This window comes from Palaemon carinicauda, chromosome 45, assembly GCF_036898095.1.
Source record: "Palaemon carinicauda isolate YSFRI2023 chromosome 45, ASM3689809v2, whole genome shotgun sequence".
In the NCBI taxonomy this organism is placed as follows: domain Eukaryota; kingdom Metazoa; phylum Arthropoda; class Malacostraca; order Decapoda; family Palaemonidae; genus Palaemon; species Palaemon carinicauda.
The window spans coordinates 26,962,848-26,980,665 of NC_090769.1; the positions used below are offsets into that span (position 1 = coordinate 26,962,848).

A 17,818-nucleotide genomic window follows, 5' to 3' on the forward strand; every position below is an offset into this window, starting at 1 on the left:
TGGTATTTTCATTTTCCATCGTCTAAAAGGTGTAGTCAATTGTTTTTATATTTTTGGTGGTGTATATACAGTATTTCCATTGATTTTTTTAATATATCTGAAAAACTCAAAATAGTTATGTATTTATATTTGAAGAGAAATTGAAGCTGAAGACTGCCGCTGTTTAAATATCTATAGTCTAGGCATGAAAATTACTTGAAGTGCATTTAAAAATCACTTGAGACAATCCATAGGGTTCCATATATGCTCTCCTGATCCCATCAGGTGTTGTGCAGCTTGTATGAGTCCATGTCAAAACAGCATAAACATATTTCAAAGTTTCAAAAGCAAACTTTTTGACGTGATATGGGGTATCTTGGGAAAATAATGAATGGAAATTAGAGACTCCTAAAAGTGGAGTTTTGTAAGCCTCTTTATCAATGCCATTGGTGGTGGTTGTGGTATTCAAGCAAACTGGGTCCTCTGACAATGGAGAAAATTAATTTTATAATTACAGGTTGTGAATTTCTGATAATTGGGGTACTCTAAAGTAGAAGACAGAGGATATTGAAACCTGTGTGATTTAGTCTTGAAAGAAGTTGCTGTAATGATTAGGCGACAAACAAACTCAGGTTTTATGAGGGAGGGTCATTCACACAACCGAGGAAGCTGCTACACATCTTGTGAAGATATTTCAAGCAAAAACTTATATGCTGTAATGTAGCAAAAATAAGCACGAAAAATACCTATAAGTATAACACTGAATATTGGTTAAAAAAGCAGCATGAAAAAGAATGAAATGCTGGACATAAAAAAGGCATGAAATAACTCTAATGCAACCAATAGCAAAACTTCAATGAACGTTTAAGTGCAGCACAGAACCACTGTACACACAAAACAATACTCAAAGAAAATTTTTTTCGCTGTAAGAAGTTATGTAAAGAAGATACCACTACCTGAAAATATGTAAACAGTATAGTACTTTCGTACTCTAACTTTTCTTCCAGTTAATCCAATGAAAAACAGTTAAGTATTTACAAACTATATTACAGAACCTTTTAACAAACAACTATGACTAGAATAAAAGTTACTGGTGAATTGAAAATATCACTTCTTTCAAAAGGTAGAAAAACTTTCAAGTAGTCACGGCAACTACTTTTTTTTTTTTTCAAATACACACTGAAAATTTAACATTGTACTGTATGCTGGACATCCATGGATCTGAGGAGTGCGTCCGCATGAATGTTGTTTTCTTGCTCAGCGACCTAGTGTCTGGATCAATGTGTTGACCAAACAATTGGGTATTATATAAATTCATTTAGTTGTTAATAAATATTATAGTGGTAGGAGTGAGAAGTCCCCCTGTGGTTATAAACAACTTCTTGCACCTCTTTTGAAGTATTGTATACATTACAATTATTTTGAATGGTCTACTATCTTTGCTGTTTACATGCTAAAGACTTAGGTAGATTAGCTTGTTTTTTCTAGGCTACTTTTATATTTTTTATTATTTTTCAATTATGGAAGTAATTTTTAAGAAATTATAAATGTAATATAAATGCCTTTAAATAGTGTTTTTTCAATATTAAACTTAGCCGGTGATCATATAAGCTGCAACTCTGTTGCTCGACAGAAAACCTACGGTCAAAATACGCCAGCGATCGCTATGCAGGTGGGGGTGTACATCAACAGCGCCATCTGTCGAGCAGGTACTTAGTACTCCAAGTAAACAAAGAACCAATTTTCTCTCTGTCGGGCTACCGGCAAGACCTACTAATACGCTGTTACTAACTGGATTTGTTTTCACAACTATTTGGTGAAGTACACTATTCTAGTTTTGAGCTTTCGCTATGCAGGTGTTTTATCTTCATCTCAAAACTTGAACTCATTTTGGATAGATTTAATTAGGGTGACAAAGAGAGTATGGACTCTCTTTCACTTTTAAATGGCCGAACCTTCCCTTAGACGGAAGTGTGTTTAGGTTTTTAGTAATTTTGCTTAACACGTTATAGATCTATATATTTTATATCTCTCCGCCTTTATTAGGCCTCTTCGATTAACTTACCATTTATTATAAACATATAAAGATAATTTTTCAATATTAAACTTACCCGATAATCATGTAGCTGTCAACTCCGTTGCCCGACAGAATTCTATGGAGGGATACGCCAGCTATCACAATACTAGAAGGGGGTGTACTTACCAGCGCCACCTGTGGCCAGGTACTCAAGTACTTCTTGTTGACACCTCCTCAATTATTCCTCTGTCGTGCTTCCGGCAAGACGTTCTGGGATACGCTTATGTTCTTGGAGTATTTTCACGACTTTGGTGAAGTATTTCTCTTTGATTTCGGCTGTCGCTTTACTGGAAACTTCTATATTAGCTTAGTTAGCTTTTGGAATTAATTTGATTTATTATGGTGACGAAGAGAGTATGAACTCTCTTTCACCTTTCAATGGCCGACCCTTCCCTTAGACGGAAGTGTTGGTGTCTAAGAGAGTATAGACTCTCTTTCTTAATTTTGCTTAACAAAAGTTATAGATTTATTTTATATCTCTCCGCCTCTTATAGGCCTCTTCGATTAACTTCCTTTTATTATAAACTTATTAAAATTAATTTTTATATTTGTTTATATTCGACCTTCCTAATAGTAGGCGGTCTTTTCTTGGTACCGAAGTTAATTAACATTGAGCCCGTCATTTCGGTTTTACCTGTTAACATATTATGCTATTTTAATGTCTTTGAAAGAATTTCTTTGATAGTCTAGTACTGTTTTCAAAGTTGAACTAACGTTTTGTTTTTCTCTGCAGTTGTTGACGTTCAGAACGTTCAACTTGCACTCTATCGTTACGATAGAGAAAGAATTTTCACGGTTTCACGTTGCAGTAAGAGTAACCGTGTCTAGCGTTTTGTTCATTCTTTCTTAACTTAATGGTTTTGATCCTAATAAAGGAACTTTTCATTTTGGGAAATATTTCAGTTTTTTCCTTTAACAATAATATGTTTTAACGATATATATGATTGGGCTCTTCTCTCAGGTTCTAAGTCAAGAGAGAGAGAGAGAGAGAGAGAGATAGAGACGGAGGGAGAAAGAGGAGGATAAACGTTTCATTCAAGCCTGCCAGGCGTACGAGTAACGTTGTTATCGTTTTTGCTCTTCTCCCTAGTCTCTTTAGGGGAAGAAAGTAAACGTTTCTAGAGTGATCTAGTGTTTAGTCTCTTTCCAGCCACTGAATTATTTATCTTTCATTAGATTTTTCTGTTACATTGTAATTCTGTTTTCGCAATTACTAACTTTTGAGAAAGGATAGAATTGCGTGTTTCAGGTACAAACCACTTAAAGTTTCGAGTTCAGTGAAATAAGTGCAAACAGAAAATCAAAGTGATAAGTGATTAGCGCAAAGGGTGTCAGTGTTGTGCGTGAGGGTACTTCTGTGCGCGCCAGTCGTCCTCCCAGTCCGGGACCTCTTGCAAGCTCCCAAGCCCAGGGGAGAAGCAATGTCGAAGGGCATAAGGGTTCAGCAGGCCTTGATCGGCGCACAGAAGTATCCTCGGTGGTTGTGGGCGTGTCTTACCGAGACCGTCACTCCCACCCGCAGACGATTGAGCCCTTATTTTGCTCGTCTGCAGAAGAAATTTAGGGGAGAAAACGCTGGTCTCAGGTCTCAAGACCTCTTAAACGTAAAGTCCAGACCTATGCCAGACGTACGAAGTTAGAGTTCAACAACCCGGATGCAGTCATTGGGTTAGCTCTGACTCTCATCAGTCATCAGTTGAATGCACTCCGCCTAAGAGGAGTAAGGTTCTGCCGCATCAGATCTCTGCTGTTAAGGCTTTACCTCAGCAGACCTTAGTGTCTGCCGACCCCAAGTTGACTCTACTGCAGTCCATGCAGTCACAACTTTCGGTCTTGATGCGTGAGTGTCGGGCTGAGAGTGTTGCGCCTCCGCCTCCGCCTACACTCCCTCCGCCTGCGCTCGCTCCGCCTGTTCGCAGTACCACCTGCCAGGCGTTCGATGTTGAGCCACGTTCTGAGTTTGCTGTTCCCAGTGGTGTTCAGCCTCCGCCTTCTTTAAGGCAACCTTTACAATGGGATCAGGAGGATTATACCTCTCTTCCTCCGCCTCCACTTGCTGCTCCACCAGTGATGCAACACTCGGTTGAGGTACAACAACCTCTCCCGTCCTTGAGTCAGTCTCCTCAGCTCTCGCTGCAGCGAGCTCAACCCTCCACAAGGCAAGCACCACTACACCTTAGCCTTGCGCCTCAGGAGCCTCAGCTTGCGAGACATTTACCTTGTTCTGCGCAGCCTCTACCTCATCGCGCTCCGCTCACACCACAGGAACAGGAACTTGCTACTCCGCTTCCGCCAACCGCTCAGCAAGCGCAACCCTTGGGTTCAGCCACTCATGCCAGGAGTCAGCCTCCTCCACCCATGCGCCTACCTTCTGCTACTTCCTTTGATCAGCCTTTGCAGACTGAGCCTCAGGTGTTCCCTCAACAGAGTCTTGAAGAGGAAACCACAACTATTGTTGTTCCAGCTCGTTCTGACTCTGCTGTTCAGCATACCTTACCTCCATTTTCAAACCTTATGATAATGGAGGTTTTTTGTATTACTTATAAAAATATATTTGTATTCCTTGCAATATATTTTTTAACAATATCGCAGAATATGGCAAAAAATATGAATCATGAGTTATGAATGTAAGGTAAATATTATGTTGATATTTAAACCCCATGCAAGCATGCATAAAGCACTCTAGCACTGGTCATGGAATTTCTGAGAAATGTTAAATGCCATGCACACGCTCTGCTTACCTTACAGCATGCTCTACATACAGCATGCTCTGCTTACAGCATGCTCTGCATACTACATGCTCTGCATACAGCATGCTCTGCATTCAGCATGCTCTGCATACAACATGCTCTACATACAGCATGCTCTGCATACAGCATGCTCTGCATACAACATGCTCTGCATACAGCATGCTCTGCATTCAGCATGCTCTGCATACAACATGCTCTGCATACAGCATGCTCTGCATTCAGCATGCTCTGCATACAACATGCTCTACATACAGCATGCTCTGCATACAGCATACTCTGCATACAACATGCTCTGCATACCTTACCGCATGCTTCTCAGTCACACATCTTTGGTTGTTGCCAACTCACTAGACTGTCAAGCAGTTTCATAACGTTGCCTTCTAGTCTGCTGCTTTTGCACCAGTGAACCCTCACTGAGAGAACTTAGCTTTTCTAGGATATGGTCCCTGTAGATGAGAAAGTTCTTTTCTCCCTCCTTCTGATATTCCCTTGAGGACTCTGTCATTTGGAGGGAGCCTTTAGCTGCATAGCCTCTTATGGACTTTTATTTAAGCATAACATGCTTCCAGGGAAGGTAATGGTTCCACTTCAGTCGCTAATCCCGTCTGTTACCACACCTGCTCCCATAGACCTTGAGCTGTGTTGCAAGACATGCAGTCCAAGCTTAGTCCTTGTTAGAGGATTTTTTGTTTACGGAGTCAATGTGTCACGGGGAAGACGTTCAACAACCAACAGAAGTGACTTGTTGTGACGCAGTGCGGCAACCTCAGCAACCCGATAAGGAGTTGTCTGTACGACCCAGACAGTCTAGACAGATTCGGGTTGTCACTGTACTTCCTCGCTTGCCCATGATTGACAGTTCACAGACTGTGCAGCAGTACCATGATCTTGTGTCCGGCTCTGTCAGACGACTGGCTTTTAAGAGCTCCCACAAGTCGTCGCTGTCTGGAGATTTTCAAATGGACTATGGATCTGACCAAGGAACTGGGCCTCCTGGTCAATTTTGAGGAGTCTCAGCTCGTTCCATCCCAGACCATTGTCTCCTTGGGTATGGATCTTCAGAGTCGAGCTTTTCGGACTTTTCCGTCGGCCCCAAGGATCTTCCAAGCCCTAGAATGCATCCAGAGCATGCTGAGAAGGAACCGATGCTCAGTCAGGTAGTGGATGAGTCTAACAGGGACACTTTCATCGCTGGCCCTGTTCATCGTGTTAGGGAGACTCCACCTCCCCCCCCTTCAGTATCATCTAGCTGCTCACTGGATAAAGGACATGACGCTAGAGACGGTCTCAGTTCCTGTTTCCGAAGAGAGGAGGTCTTCTCTCGCGTGGTGTAAGAACAGCTTTCTTCTCAAGGAAGTCTACCTTTGGCTGTTCAGAAACACGACCGCCGTCTCCTCTCGGACGCATCAGACACGGGCTGGGGTGCGACTTTGGACGGACAAGAATGCTCGGGAACATGGAATCAGGAGCAAAGGACACTTCACATCAATTGCAAGGAGTTGTTGGCGGTTATTCTGGCCTTGATAAACTTCAAGTCCCTCCAGCTTAACAAAGTGGTGGAGGTGGACTCTGACAACACCACAGCCCTGGCTTACATCTTCAAGCAGGGAGGGACTCTTTCGTGGAAGTTGTTCTAGATCGCAAGGGACCTACTCATCTGGTCTAAAGATCGAAAGCTAACTGGTAACGAGGTTCATTCAGGGCGGTATGAATGTCATGGCAGATCACCTCAGACGGAAGGGTCAGGTCATCCCCACAGAGTGGACCCTTCTCAAGAATGTTTGCAACAGACTTTGGGCCCTGTGGGGTCAGCCAACCATAGATCTGTTCACTACCTCGATAACCTAGAGACTCCTGTTGTATTGTTCTCCGATTCCAGACCCAGCAGCAGTTCACGTGGATGCTTTTCTGCTGGATTGGTTCCATCTCGACCTGTTTGCATTCCCGCCGTTCAAGATTGTCAACAGGGTACTTCAGAAGTTCTCCTCTCACAAAGGGACACGGCTGACGTTGGTTGGCTCCGCTCTGGTCCGCGAGAGAATGGTTCTTAGAGGTACTGCAATGGCTGGTCGACATTCCCAGGACTCTTCCTCTAGGAGTGAACCTTCTAAGTCTACCTCACGTAAAGAAGGTACACCCAATCCTCCACGCTCTTCGTCTGACTGCCTTCAGACTTTCGAAAGACTCTCAAGAGCTAGGGGCTTTTCGAAGGAGGCAGCCAGAGCGATTGCCAAAGCAAGGAGAACATCCACTCTCAGAATCTATCAGTCTCAAGGGGAAGTCTTCCGTAGCTGGTACAAGACCAATGCAGTTTCCTCAACCAGTACCACTGTAACCCAGATTGCTGACTTCCTGTTATATCTAAGGAAAGTAAGATCCCTTTCAGCTCCTACGATCAAGGGTTACAGAAGTATGTTGGCAGCGGTTTTCCGCCACAGAGGCTTGGATCTTTCCACCAACAAAGATCTACAGGACCTCCCTAGGTCTTTTGAGACCTCAAAGGAACGTCGGTTGTCCACTCCAGGCTGGAATCTAGACGTGGTCCTAAGGTTCCTTATGTCATCAAGATTTGAACCTCTCCAATCAGCCTCTTTTTAGGACCTCACATTAAAAACTTTTCCTCGTGTGCTTGACAACAGCTAAAAGAGTAAGTGAGATCCACGCCTTCAGCAGGATCATTGTTTTCACATCTGAAACGGCTACATGTTCCTTGCAGCTCGGTTTTTGCTATACGAGCTTCCTTCACGTCCTTGGCCTAAGTCGTTCGAGATCCCAAGCCTGTCCAACTTGGTGGGGAATGATCTGAAGAGAGTACTTTGCCCAGTTAGAGCTCTTAGTTACTATCTAAAAAGGTCTTAACCTTTACAAGGACAATCAGAAGCCTTATAGTGTGCTATCAAGAAACCTTCTTTTCCAAGTTCTAAGAACTCAGTTTCTTACTATTCAGGCTTCTGATTAGAGAAACACATTCTCATCTGAAGGAAGAAGACCTTGCTTTGCTGAAGGTAAGGACACATGAAGTGGGAGCTGTGGCTACTTCAGTGGCCTTCAAACAGAACCATTCTCTGCAGAGTGTTATGGATGCAACCTATTGGAGAAGCAAGTCAGTGTTCGCATCATTCTATCTCAAAGATGTCCAGTCTCTTTACGAGTACTGCTACACCCTGGGACCATTCGTAGCAACGAATGCAGTAGTAGGCGAGGGCTCAGCCACTACATTCCCATAATCCCATAACCTTTTAACCTTTCTCTTGAATACTTTTTATGGGTTGTACGGTCGGCTAAGAAGCCTTCCACATCCTTGTTGATTTGGCGGGTGGTCAATTCTTTCTTGAGAAGCGCCGAGGTTAAAGGTTGTGATGAGGTCCTTTAGTATGGGTTGCAGCCCTGTATACTTTAGCACCTTTGAGTTGATTCAGCCTCCCAAGAGGAACGCTGCGCTCAGTAAGGAAGACGATCTTATTAAAGGCAGAGTAACGGTTCAAGTCGACTTCCTTACCAGGTACTTATTATTTCATTGTTATTGTGGATAACTGATTATATGAAATACGGGATACTTAGCTATCCTTTAGTCTTGTACACTGGTTTTTCACCCACCCCCCTGGGTGTGAATCAGCTACATGATTATCGGGTAAGTTTAATATTGAAAAATGTTATTTTTATTAGTAAAATAAATTTTTGAATATACTTACCCGATAATCATGATTTAATCGACCCTCCCTTCCTCCCCATAGAGAACCAGTGGACCGAGGAATAATTGAGGAGGTGTCAACAAGAAGTACTTGAGTACCTGGCCACAGGTGGCGCTGGTAAGTACACCCCCTTCTAGTATTGTGATAGCTGGCGTATCCCTCCATAGAATTCTGTCGGGCAACGGAGTTGACAGCTACATGATTATCGGGTAAGTATATTCAAAAATTTATTTTACTAATAAAAATAACATTTTTATGTTTTGTTTATATGCGACCTTTCCTGATAGTAGGCGGTCCTAACTTGGAACCAAAGTTAATCAACGTTGAGCCCGTTATATCGTATTTAGCCTTTAAAGAATTTAAAACTTTTTAAATTTAATGTTTTATGAAAGAATTTCTTTGATAGTCTTCGTACTGTTTGCAAAGATGAACTAACGTTTAGTTTTTTATGCTATGCAGTTGTTGACGTTCAGGACGTTCAACATGCGCTTTATCGTTACGATAGAGAGAGAGTGTATCACGGTTTCACTTTGCAGCAAGAGTAAATCTATTCTGACGTTTTGTTCATTCTTTCTTAGCTTAAATGTTTTAAATTCTAATTTAAAGGAACTTTTTATTTGGAAAACCTTTCAGTTTTTTCCTTTAGTCAAATAACATGCTTTTTGACGATATATAATTGGGCTCTTCTCTTAGGTGCGAAATCAATAGAGAAAGAGAGAGAGAGATAGAGACGGAGGGAGAGAGAGGAGAGAAAACGTTCCGTTCAAGCGGGTAACGTTTTTCTCGTGTTACTCTTGTCCCTAGTCGCTGTACGGGGAAGAAGGTAAAACGTTTCTAGGGTTTTATTCTTGTCCCCAGGCTATGTGCGGTGAGAGATTGTAAACGTAGTTTATTTGAACTAGTGTTTAGTCTCTTTCCCAGCCACTGATTTTTTTATCTTTATATATGTTTTCTGTTTTTTGCTAGTATTAATGAGCTGCATTATACGACTGATTTCGCAATTACTACCTTTTAATGAGGGTAGAATTGCGTGTTTCAGGTAGAAATCAAAGTTTCGATTTCAGTGAAATAAGTGCAAAACAGAAAATCGAAGTGATAAAGTGATATGCGCAAAGTGTTACAGTGTTGCGTCCGAGGGTTCGTCTGTTCGTGCCTGTCGTTCACCTAGTCCGGGACCTCTTGCAAGCTCCCAAGCCCAGGGGAGAAGTAATGTCGAACGACTTATGGGTTCGTCAGGCCTTGATCAACGAACAGACGTTTCCCTCCGTGGTTTCGGGCGTATCTACCCAAGATCGCCCCACCCTCACAAAGACGAGAGAGCCCATTTATTTCTCGTCTGCGGAAGAGGTTTCTCGTAAGAAACCATGGACCAAGGTCTCGCAGCTTATTAAGCGCAAGTCGGTCCCTTCTGCGCAAGTCCAACGGCCCAGTTGTAGCCACTGGGTCAGTTCGGACTCGCTGCAGTCTTCCGACGACTGCTCACCTCCTAAGAGAGGCAAAGCGGTACCGCATCAGGCAGTCACACCGTCTGTTGCCGCACCTGCTCCTGTAGACCCTAAGTGGTCTTTGCTGCAGACCATGCAGTCTCAGTTAACGTCATTGATGCGGGACTTTCGTGCGGAGAAGGTTGACACTGCACCAACCTCTAGCCTACAACCAACACGGTTGTGCGTCCTGTGGACGCTGAGGCGACCTTCTGCCGCACTCCAGCTGAGAGAGTCCCGCCACCCATGCGTTCCAGTGTACCCTGCCAGCCGCATGTTGACGTTCAGTAACGCACGGAACCTTCCGTTGACGTTCGCGAGGTACAACAACAGTCTAAGTTGTTTTGTTTTGACGCGGTGCGTCAACCTCCGCATTCTAGAGTTGTTTTGACTGCTCAGTATAGACAGTCAAAGCAGTCTCTGCTCAGTATAGACAGTCAAAGCAGTCTCGAGTGAACACTGTATGTCCTCACGCACCTGTTGTGGTTGACAGTTCAGTTGTTGACAGTTCACAGACTGTCAAGCAGTTACATGACGTTGCCTTCTGGTCTGCTACTAATGCACCAGTCAGAGACTCACTGAGATAACCTAGCTTTTATCGGACAAGGTTCCTGTAGATGAGAAAGTGCTGTTCTCCCTCCTACTGATATTCCCTTGAGGACTCTGTCATTTGGAGAGGAGCCTTAAGCTGCTTAGCCTCCTATGGACTTTAATTAAATCATGATGATTTTTTTAAGGATCTTCGTCCGGATCTTGTAACTGCTGCTCCTCGTTGGCCTAAACGTCAGAACTTACACTAGGCCTAGCTACTTCGAAGCCGTTGTTTTTAAGATAGTGCTCTCTCGCTCTCCTAGAGAGCGTTACGTTGGCTAGGCGACTGGTTTTTGCACCAGGAGGAGTTTTAGGGATACAGCCTTTGATTTCCCTTCTTTTAAACTGGCTTATAGAGCGAGAGTCTGATAGGACACGAGAGAAGTTCTCGGCTTGGGAATTCATGCCTCTGCCCAGATAGACTTCTCAATTCTGGTAGACTCGCCCTGGCGCCTAGCCAGGAGACGCTCCAAGTTGTTTACAGGTCAACTTCTCAACTTTTGTCGAGCCTTTGAAGTTTTGCTGTACTATTATGTCACACATAACAAGGCTTTCAGGGATGGTAAATGGTTCCGCCTCAGTCGCTAACCCCGTCTGTTGCCACACCTGCTCCCGTAGACCCTAAATGGGCTTTGCTGCAAGACATGCAGTCCAAGCTTGCGTCCTTGATAGAGGTCTTAAATGCGGAGAAGAACCTTCTGGCCAACAACCTTCCAACCGGTTGGTTGTGCGCCCTGTTGACGCTGAGGTAACCTACTCGCGTCTGCCAGTTGAGGTGGTTCCTCCTTCTGGCCAACAATCTTCCAACCGGTCGGTTGTGCGCCCTGTTGACGCTGAGGTAACCTACTCGCGTCTGCCAGTTGAGGTGGTTCCTCCACCGATGCGACCCAGTGTGGGTTGCCAGTCGCACATTGACGGTAAGCGACGCTCGGAGGTGGTTGTTGACGTTCAGGACGTTCAACAACCAGCAGAGGTGACTTGTTGTGACGTAGTGCGTCAACCTCAGCAACCCGGTAGGGTGTTGACTGCACAACCCAGACAGTCTAGACAGTTTCGGGTTGACGCTGTACTTCCTCGCGCACCCATGGTTGTTGACAGTTCACAGACTGTGCAGCAGTTCCATGATATTGCGTCCTGCTCCGTCACGCATCCACCAGTGCGACCGGATTCAGCGAGTCAGACGTTGCCCACTCCGTTGCCGTTTCCTCATCAGTTTCGGATGAGGAACCCTCTGATGAGGACGTTGCTGAACAAGACGATCAGCCCCCAGCCCTGCTATCCATCCAGAAGATGCTGAAGAAGGAACGCTGCCCAGTCAGGCTGTGGATGAGTCTGGTAGGGACACTGTCATCCGTGGATCAATTTGTGTCACTAGGAAGACTACACCTCCGTCCTCTTCTATACCATCTAGCTTCTCACTGGAAAAAGGACAAGACGCTAGAAGCGGTCTCGATCCCGGTTTCCGGAAAGATAAAGTCTTGTCTGACTTGGTGAAAGGACTATATCAACCTTAGAGAGGGTCTTCCCCTGACTGTTCAGACTCCCAACCACGTTCTCTTCTCGGACGCATCGGACGTAGGCTGGGGTGCGACATTAGACGGTAGGGAATGCTCGGGATTATGGAACTCGAGTCAAAGGACAATGCATTTCAACTGCAAGGAGCTACTGGCAGTACGTCTGACCTGGAAAAGCTTCAGGTCTCTCCTTCAAGGCAAAGTGGTGGAGGTGAACTCGGACAACACCACGGCTTTGGCGTACATCTCCAAGCAAGGAGGGACCTACTCTCTGACATTGTACGAGATCGCAAGGGACCTCCTCACCTGGTCAAAAGGTCTAGACATATCACTAGTAACGAGGTTCATCCAAGGCAACTTGAATGTCATGGCAGATTGTCTCAGTCGGAAGGGACAAATAATTCCAACAGAATGGACCCTCCACAAGGATGTATGCAAGAGACTTTGGGCCACCTGGGGCCAGCCAACCATAGATCTCTTCGCAACCTCGATGACCAAGAGGCTCCCAATATTTTGCTCACCAATCCCGGACCCAGCAGCAGTTCATATAGATGCCTTTCTACTAGATTGGTCACATCTAGATCTATATGCATTCCCTCCGTTCAAGATTGTCAACAAGGTACTGCAGAAGTTCGCCTCTCACGAAGGGACAAGGTTGACGCTAGTTGCTTCCCTCTGGCCCGCAAGAGAATGGTTCACCGAGGTACTTCGATGGCTAGTAGACGTTCCCAGAACACTTCCCGTAAGGGTGGACCTTCTACGTCAGCCACGCGTAAAGAAGGTACACCAAGGCCTCCACGCTCTTCGTCTGACTGCCTTCAGACTATCGAAAGACTCTCGAGAGCTAGAGGCTTTTCGAAGGAGGCAGCCAGAGTGATTGCTAGAGCAAGGAGAACATCCACCCTTAGAGTCTACCAATCGAAGTGGGAAATCTTCCGAAACTGGTGCAAGTCAGTATCCGTATCCTCGACCAGTACCTCTGTAACTCAAATAGCTGACTTCCTCTTATATCTGAGGAAAGAACGATCTCTTTCAGCTCCCACTATCAAGGGTTACAGAAGCATGTTGGCATCAGTCTTCCGTCACAGAGGCTTAGATCTTTCCAACAATAAAGATCTACAGGACCTCCTTAAGTCTTTTGAGACCACGAAGGAGCGTCGTTTGGTTACACCTGGTTGGAATTTAGACGTGGTACTAAGATTCCTTATGTCAGACAGGTTCGAACCGCTACAATCAGCCTCCCTGAAAGATCTCACCTTAAAGACTCTTTTCCTGGTATGCTTAGCCACAGCTAAAAGAGTCAGTGAGATTCATGCCTTCAGCAAGAACATCGGATTCTCATCCGAAACGGCTACATGTTCTACAACTTGGTTTTCTAGCCAAACACGAGCTGCCTTCTCGGCCTTGGCCAATATCGTTCGATATTCCAAACTTATCGTATGGTTGGAAATGAACTAGAAAGAGTCTTATGTCCCGTAAGAGCTCTTAAGTTCTATTTAAAAACCTTTACGAGGCCCGTCTGAAGCTTTATGGTGTTCAGTTAAGAATCCATCTTTGCCTATGTCAAAGAATGCTTTATCCTATTTTATCAGACTGTTAATACGAGAAGCTCATTCCCATCTGAATGAGGAAGACCAAGCTTTGCTGAAGGTAAGGACACACGAAGTTAGAGCTGTCGCAACTTCCGTGGCCTTTAAACAAAATAGATCTCTGCAAAGTATAATCGACGCAACCTATTGGAAAAGCAAATCAGTGTTCGCGTCTTTTTTATCTTAAGAATGTCCAGTCTCTTTACGAGAACTGCTACACTCTGGGACCATTCGTAGCAACGAGTGCAGTAGTGGGTGAGGGCTCAACCACTACAATTCCCTAATTCCATAACCTTTTTAATCTTTCTCTTGAAATTTTTTATTATTGTTTTTGGGTTGTCCGGAAGGCTAAGAAGCCTTTCGCATCCTACTTGATTTGGCGGGAGGTCAAAGTCATTTTTTGAGAAGCGCCTAGATTAGAGGTTTTGATGAGGTCCTGTTGTATGGGTTGCAACCCTTGATACTTCAGATCCTAGGGGTCGCTCAGCATCCTAAGAGGATCGCGAGGCTCCGTAAGGAAGACGTACTTAAAAAGGCAGAGTAATTGTTCAAGTCGACTTCCTTACCAGGTACTTATTTATTTTATGTTTGTTATTTTGAATAACTGCTAAAATGAAATACAAAATACTTAGCTCATAATAATGTAAACATGTAATGCTGGTCTCTACCCACCCCCCTGGGTGTGAATCAGCTTATATGATCACCGGCTAAGTTTAATATTGAAAAATGTTATTTTTATTAATAAAATAAATTTTTGAATATACTTACCCGGTGATCATATATTAAAGGACCCTCCCTTCCTCCCCAATAGAGACCCAGTGGACCGAGGAGAAAATTGGTTCTTTGTTTACTTGGAGTACTAAGTACCTGCTCGACAGATGGCGCTGTTGATGTACACCCCCACCTGCATAGCGATTGCTGGCGTATTTTGGCCGTAGGTTTTTCTGTCGAGCAACAGAGTTGCAGCTTATATGATCACCGGGTAAGTATATTCAAAAATTTATTTTATTAATAAAAATAACATTTTTAAGCACCTAAGGTACTGGTAATACATAAACCTAAACTTTACTAACATGGTGATAGGAACTTGGTTTTCATTTATAGTAACTTACAAGTTTATCAATTGCATTTGTATGCTAACATTGATGTAAATTTTTGAGAAATCCCAATACATGACCAACAAAGTTGTGTACACTTCTGAAATAATTAGATTCAAATTAGTATGGTACATTCCTTAAATCTATAATTTTAATTTCATATGACTGTTTAAAGCTATATCAATCTTGTTTTCAGTTCTTGAAAATGGACCACCTCTGTTTCATGGTCTTGATAGTCTAATTAACTATTACTGTCAAAATCCAGTGGGGGAATCTTCAACGGTTCTCAGCCGTTCATGCTGCGGGGAACCGCTTCCTGCTGAAGTGAGGTTACATGGATCCTCCAGCCTACTACACAGATCAACCAGTCAAGGTGATTTTACAAGCTACAGTAAATAACAATTTTAGTTAGCGTATCTTTTTTTATTAACCCTTTTACCCTTAGGCTATTTGGAAGTTTCCAACCCTTAACCCCCAGGGGTTATTTTTTTTCAAGCACATTTTGCAGTACTGTATATTTTTTTTAAATTGCTCTTAACAGCCTTAATTTTTGTCATAGAGAGGTCAGGTTGGTCTCATTCTCTTGGAAAATGCCTGAAGTTTCTCAGAAAATTATCAAAAATATGCAAAAAAAAATGTAAATAGCAGTTTTTTGCAAGGACGTACTGGTATGTCCATGGGGGTGAAGGGATGAGTTTTGTGAAACGTACAAGTACGTCCTTTGGGGGTAAAAGGGTTAACTCTTGATTAGTAAATATGCTTTTGATTTGGATTATAATGTGATTTCTGCACTGAATTATGCATCACTGTGGTTGTACTGCCATACCTCAAGTTTGTCATTTTTGGTAAGTTTTTTTTAACAACATCCTAGCACTGTTAGACGTTTGGAATGCATTTTTCAGGGCATTATTCATCCATGCTAAAGTTTTCCATTTTTTAGCCGTTTACTTGGCTCTTCTTGTTCCCCAAGTTTTCCCTGGATTTTTGCAACAGTTGACATTGTGTCACAGGCACATCATCAGATTCTTGAGATACTTAGATTGCTGACTACTCAGGTATTTTATAGTGAAGGACATCAAGCAACAATGCTATCTGTATTTTGGCTGTATTATCAGTACTTCCATCTTCAGTGGTCTATGTATCTGAATGATGGTAATTTTGGACATCCAATCTTTTTTCTTTTATTTTGTATCATTTTCTATAGTTGAGCATCAATATTTGTACATCCAGCCACTTGTTATCAATATGGGCATTGAATGCTCATTGATTCAGGGGTTTTTAGAGTTTGGTAAAGTTGCAGTAATGGCATGAAGGTTACTTTGTCCCCAAAGAAGTTGTACTGTACCTTGCAGCCTATTCTATATCAACACCATGCAGAGGTAGTTGAACATATCTTGTCACTTGTTTCTTAACTCCCTAACTCCTCTTAGAATTAGTCTATGAGATATCTTCATAGAAGGCAGTAGTTACAGTACCAAAATGTATGAGTCCTGATTGTTCCTCCCTCACCTATTTAGTAATAGATTACCTCTAAACCCTTTTTGTTATGAAATATTTCAAAATCTAAATATGACAAGAGTTTAATGTATCATCGAAAATTGATTGAAGACAGAGAAAATGTGTTTTGGAATATCTGTATAAATATTGTTTAAGAGAAGTGTTACTTTCTGATCTCATACACTTTATGTTCATTTTACAGGTAACATAAATATTGTTTCTGAACTCTTGAAGTCTGGCTATAAGAAACTTGATGACAAGAACAACAATGGTCAGACTGCTTTACATATTGCAAGTATGAAGGGCCATGTTGAAATTACAGAGATGTTATTAAAAGCGTCGGCTTTAGTAGAGGTTCGGGACGGAGAAGGGGTCACTCCTTTACATGTAAGTTTATTATGGAATAATTATAACTTTAATTGTGAATAGATAAGATTTTTTTTTTGTTAGATTTTAAGAGATTCTGCCAAACCATCAAGCTAATTGTTTTGCTTTCTTATACCTATGATATACCGTATTTCCTTCGTTTTAAGGGTGTTTATAGTAAAGCTTAGGATATTTTTACTGTTTGAATTGATGATTTTCATCAGACTCAGCAAGAAAGAGAGAACTCATTTATACACTAGTGGTAAAATGTATTTTACTCTTGATTTTTTTTTCAATATTATTAGTGGATTCAAGTGTCATGATTTCAGCTGCAAACCTTTCCTTCTGGAATAGTAAGGGCTAAAGTTTATAGATTTGACTGAATGATGAATTTGGAAGGTTCATTAAATAATAGGGTCATAGAGTTATTGTGTTCATACAAAATCAACAGATCATTGAAAGTAGTGGACTTTCATCTTCATCACGGTTGAAATCTGCTTTTGGTTGTGCGATGTTTAAATTTCCGTCTTTATTAATGTGAAAGAAATATTAGTGTTTGAATTTTATTAATTATTATCGACAAAGTATTAAAATGATTTCATTAATTTAACTTGAAATATTTTTTTTTTTGTAGCTTCAGCATTTCTGGTACTTAATATTTCTATGATTGTAAACATTAATACTATAAATTATTTTCACATGCTTAATTAAAATACTTTTTACAGGCTTTGTACATTAGTGTTGTTATTGGATACACTGTACAGTATTTAGTAAATGATGGGCAATTTTCTTTTCTTTTATCTATATTTTTTTCTTTTTTTCATATATGTAGTTTACTGGTGCTTATGGATTATGAGGTAAGATTGCTGAAGTTGTTTGTGTAGTTTTTGTGTGAATTTTAAATTAGGTCACTGTAATTGTTTATATCGAACCTTTCAATCATCGACCGCCCCCATTTGCCATCCGAGTGCCTCCAGATTTGTGCTTTTTGATGTGTTGTAGACAGAAGGATAGTCAGAATTATGAAAACCTTATGCAACATGTACAAAAACTAACTGAATGACAGTGTTAGAGTTTATTATCCAGATCGGGAATGAAAAAAGTTATTTTTATTATTATTATTACTAGCAAAGCTACAACCCTAGTTGGGAAAGCAAGATTCTATAAGCCCAAGGGCCCCAA

The 17,818-nt window shown here is 42.2% G+C and overlaps 1 protein-coding gene across 1 annotated transcript in view; it reads left to right on the forward strand.

Annotated features, from left to right (window-relative positions):
* Nucleotides 1–17,818, forward strand: part of Shark (SH2 ankyrin repeat kinase) — an 80,826-nt gene that overhangs the window by 17,270 nt on the left and 45,738 nt on the right. The window contains exons 4-5 of the mRNA XM_068367574.1: nt 14,970–15,146; nt 16,473–16,657. Coding sequence (XP_068223675.1) covers nt 14,970–15,146; nt 16,473–16,657 — 362 coding nt within the window. The remainder of the gene's footprint in view (nt 1–14,969; nt 15,147–16,472; nt 16,658–17,818) is intronic.